Here is a 6,000-nt window from a genome sequence, read left to right as displayed (position 1 = left end):
AGATAATTTTGTTATCATCAGCAAATCTGGCTGTTTTGCCAGCACCCTTTCTCTTACAGCTCATTAAGACATTTATAGAGCATGGGTTTTAGTTCAGATTCTTGGCCCAGCCCAGCCATTATTAACTTCTTTCCATGCTGAGAATTGTCCATTTATTTCTGTTTCCTATCACAACTGGTTTTAATCTACGGGAGAACTGTTCCTCTAACCCTAGAGGTGACCAAGTTTCCTTAAAACCTCTTTTTGTGAGGGGCTTTTATTCAAAGGCTTTTTGAATGTTAAATAAATTCTTTCCATCGGATTTTTCTTTACCCATGGTTTTTAAACAATGTCCAAAACTGGTGGCTAGTGAAACCAACCAAAACTTTCAATGTTCACCCACAAAAAGCAGCACTCTGTTACTGGGACCAGCAGCAGTGTTGAAATGTTTGAGAAATAGCTTACCAAGGCACTCTTGCTGAAAGATTGTGATACAAAGTTCCTTACCTACAGTCTCTAGAAAGCTGTATGTGTCTGCATATTAATGAGGTACAACTGTTCATCAATACATCAGCAAGAGTAGTGTGCTTGCTCAAGCAGGTCTACCCCCAAATGCTTTCACCTTGGACTAGTCACACTGGGCTAATTGACAACCCATCTCCTTAATTTACTGTGAAACAAGTGGCTGATTGTCTTCATAGATGTCCCACCCCTTTGTCACACAGTGACATAACTGAATGCAGGGAAAGGCAATGCACATGAAGTAGTGGGGCAATATGGACAGGGTTGGGTTCAGCCCTCAGTGGTTCTTCTTACCTCTATTGGATATGCATACACACACGCACACACTGGACTCGAATCTTGCCTTTCTACTGCAGACCAACAGGCTTCTGTAATTACAAATCTTTGTGGCAGCAACCTGCTGCTCAACACTACTTCTTATATGCTAGACTAAGTTTTATAGATCCCTCCACCCACCCCCATTTTTATCCAGTATTTCTCCATTTAAAAGTGCCACAAAAGTGAATTCTGTAGGACTTTGTTTGCTTCAGATTGGCAAACTAGAGACACTGAACATCCTTTGAATTATGTGGCTTCCTCTTTTGTTCCATTTTCAGAAAAGCTTCTAGAGAACAATGAAGAAAAGCTGCATCTGGGTTATCTGGTTTGTCCCCCACTAAAGATCCATTCACATGAAACTTCATGTGGGAGCCATTTTAACATTTTTAATTGCATGCTGCAGGCATGTGAAAAAATGGTGTAACCATGTGGGCAGGGCTTAAGTCCAGTAGCACCTTAAAGACCCACAAAATTTTTCAGGATATAAACTGCTGTGAGTCAAAGCTCAGTTAATTAGATACCAAATGCTTCATATCTGATTAAGTGAGCTTTGACCACAAAAGGTTATACCCTGAAACATTTTGTGGGTCTTTAAGGTGCTACTGGACTCAAATTTTGTTCTACTACTACAGATTAATACAGCTATCAACCTGAAACTATCTTCATGTGGGCAGGGCTTATCAACAGTCTCTTGCCAAGGAACTGGCACCCTTGGTGATAACCATGCTGTGAGATTCCAATACCATGGCAAAACCCCATCTGGTCAACTCCATACTTGTGGTTATATACATGTCCCTGAAGCATTGCACTGAAGTGGTTCCGGTGCTGCAGACTATGCACGTGAAGAGGGCCTAATAAAATGAGAATTGCACTTAACAACTTATGTTATTAACCAGCGGCTTGGATCCACAAAAGCATATCCGGAGACAGACTGATTTCTACCCACAGAGCAACTTTTTCACCTTCCCCCTCTTACTACAGCCAAAAATGCCCCATGGGAGGCAAGAAAGTCATGCTTTATGAGTAGAAATCAATCCACAAAGTCTGTGTATGCTTGAGCATCACTTTGAGAGGATTCCTGTGATTTTAGTGGGATGAAACAATGGAGGAAATTGTTGACATATCACTGGAACTCCTATGTTTTACAGTATGGGGATCACCCAATGGTCTTTTAAAAACTGTTTTTCATTTTGTGATTTTTTTGCTGACTTGGTAGTCACATTCCCATGACAATTTCTGGGGGGCTAAGTGATCTGAACCCAGAATTTGTAAGCCACTGGCTTACTATGAAAAGTCAAGTCTTGGAATAGTCTGCAAAACTCCTGCTTAGACATCAGAGAAAAATAAACTTGAGAGGTTAAATGTCTCTAAAGAATTTTTTTAAATCTTGTTTTATATTAGGACCTTCAACTTTGTAGGTGGTCATCAGTGATAATATAAAGCAATTATGACTTCTTTTGGCTGGTGATTTTCTGCAAGCTCTTTGGAAGACTTCAGAAAACATCTGGCTTTTCAGCATCATGCTATAATACCTCACTTAGTTCCAAAAAATGGAGCTCATGCAAAACTGATCTCTCTCTCAGATCCATGCCTCCTTACCTGCAGCACACTGAAACATTTCTTGATTTGGGGCATTAGCTTATTTCCTTGCTAGCCTGGTTCCAAGGCAGCCACAGGATATCATGAGAAGCTATAGATGGCAATTCCATTATCTGACTGAAGCTCCTGTCAGCTCAGTAAGTACAACTGGCACAGGGCAGATTTCAGTGCTTCATTAACACTCTGATGAGGCCTGGCAGCCAACTGATTTGATTTAAAGTTCATTTCCATGCTGTGATTTAAGGAAATGCTTGCTTAATGTTCTCTAACAGACTCTTCTGACTGCGAGCATAAGAGCTGCTTAACAATGGGCTTTATTTACTGTCATGCACTCAAGGTGCTAAGAAGCCACAGGAGCTGCGGGGGGCGGGGAGGGGTGCAGGCTCTTGCAGGTGCTGTGCAACAATTTCTCACACAGATCAGAGCACATCAGCAGCGTTACTGGTTAATTCCCTCCCTCTTCCCCCCATTTCTCACCACAGACTGATAAACTCTATTCCTTATTAGAAAAGACCACATGGTTTATGTGCAGAGCTGAACAGGTTAAGGGTCTCCCCCCCCCTGCCCCGTGTTGATGGAATGGACAATGAAGATGTTTCCAGGCTTAGATGAAAGTGTCCTCCCGCTTGCCTCCACAGAGTGTGCTCCAATGAACAGCAAAACATGAGCAGGGAAAGGATCTCAATACAAATACATTTTTCAAACAAAGTTTAGCCCCTTTCCTTTTGCACAAGAGAAGACAGGAGACCAAAGAAGGGTTTGTCATATTTTAATGACGTTGATCTTTGGTGTTTCCCTCATTAGCACACACTCTCCCCCTACCTTCCTGCTACAAGCTCACTGGGATGGAGAGTTACAAACGAAAAGGAAAATCACATTTTAGACTAGAAACAAAAATGTCAGAGCCTTGATTTCTCCACTAAAAACTACATGTACAAGGTCAAAGTTTCACATGCAACACCTTACATCACAGACACATACCTCACGCTCTGACATGGAGCTAACCCCCCTCCCCTCCCCACCCCTACCCCAAATTGGAAAGTGCAGCCTGGCTGTGGCACCATGATCCTGCCAAACCTCACCAGGTTGAATTACCATATGTTGCTATTGGCACAGCAATAGGTGCTAAAGCCCCGGGCAATTTCTCAATAAGTGCCATCTTTATTGGGGAATGGTTCCCACCCTACCCACATGCTTTGCAACTATGTGTTGCCCCACCCACAGCAGACCCTTAGAAGGTCCTGCTTGCATACAAAGTAGATACTCTTAAACAAAAGGCTCACTCCTGAGAGGTTCCTGAGCATGAAGGGATGGTGAAGCCCAAGCACAGCTCTCCTACCTCCAGTTCTGGGCTGGAAAGAAGAGTGGAACAGAGTCCTAGAGAAAACTGCTTTGCCTTAGCCAGCCTGCAATCTCTCAAACCACTCAAAGGCTGCACATCTGAAGAGCCACCTAGCTCTTATTAGCAGACAGCATGGGACTGGAACTCTGGCTGGAAGGTAAATCTGGCTTGTAGCAGAGCTGGGGTGCAAAGCCCCTCCACAGTAGCACTTAAAGAAATGTACACACTGAATAAGGTTGTAGGACTCCAAGGGAGGAGACTACAGCCCTCTTTATCCAATCAGTTGGTAGGTCAAAAGAGGAGAAATCATTATTAAAAATAAAAAACCCAAACAAAGAATAACATTAAAAGCACTGCAGGGTTAGGGCAAAGCTTAATGGGTTCCAGTAGCCAGTGAGCTGAGAAATTTACATAAGGCTCAGCTGAATATCAAGGTTTATTACAGCTATTGTAGAAAATGTGCAGCAAAATGGATGCAGGAAGCTAAGACACAGAATAAAACCTCTTCAAGAGTCTTCCTATACAACTGATGGTCTCATTTCCCACCCCTGTAAAACAATGCCCTCGAAATTACCAGCATCTGGTCGGAGCCAGAATCCCCCTACCCCTTCAGTTCCTGGCCATCTGTGAGGTACAAGTCTCTGCTTAGCAGTACAAGGGTAGCACCAGCATATAATTCATCTCTACCTGTTCCGAGATTCTCCACTGATGCTATCATTACTATAGAAGTTGGTATTGTCAGGAAGATGGTTGTTATTAGTTAGGTCGCTGTACTCAATTGGTCCCTCAGTGTCCATTGAGGACTGAGCCTGCTCCAACAACCTCTGGCCACTAGCTTCTTCTCCCTCAACATCGTCAGAGGAGGTCCGTGGGCTTGAGCCACGCTCTGTCACCTGCATGGACTCAGAAAGTGTCCGTCCCTCCAGCTCAGTTACCAGCTCCTGTGAAGTGGATGGCTGGGCTGAGCTGCCATCTGCTCCAGTTGATTCAGTACCGGTCTGAGAACTGCGGTGGATTCGGTGACTCACAATTATGTTGTTGCCAAAACCGCCCATGGATGCCATGGTAGTGCTCTGCTCCCTCTGGACCACAGCAGTCATGCCACCCTCAGCCATCAATCTCTGGATCCTGGTCAGGGAATCCTCTCCAGTAGCCCCGTATTCTGGACCACCTGGAAGAGAGCAACAATGAAGAGTCTAGTGTACAAGGCAGAAATCTCAGGCATGAAAAATGATCATGACACAAGTAACAATAAAAGAGAAAATAGGATGAGGAGCACCAGCTGCTTACAGAGGGTGCCACAAACAATATCACCTTTCACAAACAATATCTCCTTCGATGTATTGTTGAAGGCTTTCACGGCCGGAATATCTCCTTCCCTAGTTTGACACGTCTATACAACAACAGCAGTTTTTGCACAGTAAATACATCTACTACTTGTTGCATGAATTCTATGCATCTTCCTTCAGGCAGTACTATTCTTCAGGAATCACTTTCTGGGCACTCTGCTTTGTACATGGAGAAAATTCCTGTGCGTGACAGCTAAAACAGAGAAACAGAACCCCTTTGCAGGTGTACCTGTTGCTGGAATGGACTATTTCAAACTGGCGGGGCGGGGGGTGGGTAGGTGGGTATTTCATCACAAAAAAACCCATTCTCCCTGACATGGTAGATTTGTGTGGTGGGGGGGGGAGTACTCTACATGGAGTGCAGCATTCAAACATTCAGTCCCTTACACTCACCATGAAGTGGTCCTGCCCACCAACAGGTCTTTTGTGTCGGGCTTCTACTCCTCTGTTCTAGCTCTGGAACATGGTTAAACTCAGGTCACAGGTACTAATGGTATTGTCAGTGAAATCACTAGTGCTTAGCTACAAAAAGAATCTTTGGTAGCTGTGTGCTCCTCCCACCACTCATTTCGCCCCACTCTGAGAGGTCCCACCAAAGCAGTCTTCCCCTTTCCTATCACAGAGGGATGGCACACTGTACCACTGGCACTAGGGTTCTGTAGGAATCATTACACCGGAGTAGCTGATTGTTAAAACTATGTTCTCATCTACAAGACTGCTGTACACTACTCTCACTGATAAAAAGGCTAGCTTTTTTCTATGGACTTTTTTTACTACAGATAGCACTTTTAGCAGATCTTCCCTCACATGCCTCTCTTATATTCATCAACCCATACTGTCCTACCAACTTAGAAGTTTCATACCAAACAGTCAAAACAAACTATCCATGCC

At 43.9% G+C, this 6,000-nt stretch overlaps 1 protein-coding gene across 1 annotated transcript in view; it reads right to left on the bottom strand.

Moving 5' to 3' along the window:
* Positions 1–3,170: 3,170 nt before the first annotated feature.
* AMBRA1 (autophagy and beclin 1 regulator 1) overlaps positions 3,171–6,000 on the bottom strand; it is a 405,622-nt gene continuing 402,792 nt past the window's right edge. Inside the window, exon 19 of the mRNA XM_054971604.1 lies at positions 3,171–4,931. Within this exon, the coding sequence (XP_054827579.1) occupies positions 4,444–4,931 (488 nt within the window). The 3' untranslated portion in view covers positions 3,171–4,443. The remainder of the gene's footprint in view (positions 4,932–6,000) is intronic.

The sequence above is a fragment of the Eublepharis macularius genome, chromosome 2 (assembly GCF_028583425.1).
Source record: "Eublepharis macularius isolate TG4126 chromosome 2, MPM_Emac_v1.0, whole genome shotgun sequence".
NCBI lineage: Eukaryota > Metazoa > Chordata > Lepidosauria > Squamata > Eublepharidae > Eublepharis > Eublepharis macularius.
The sequence above is the reverse complement of the archived record's forward strand: the minus strand, read 5'-3'. Positions and strand labels throughout refer to the sequence as shown.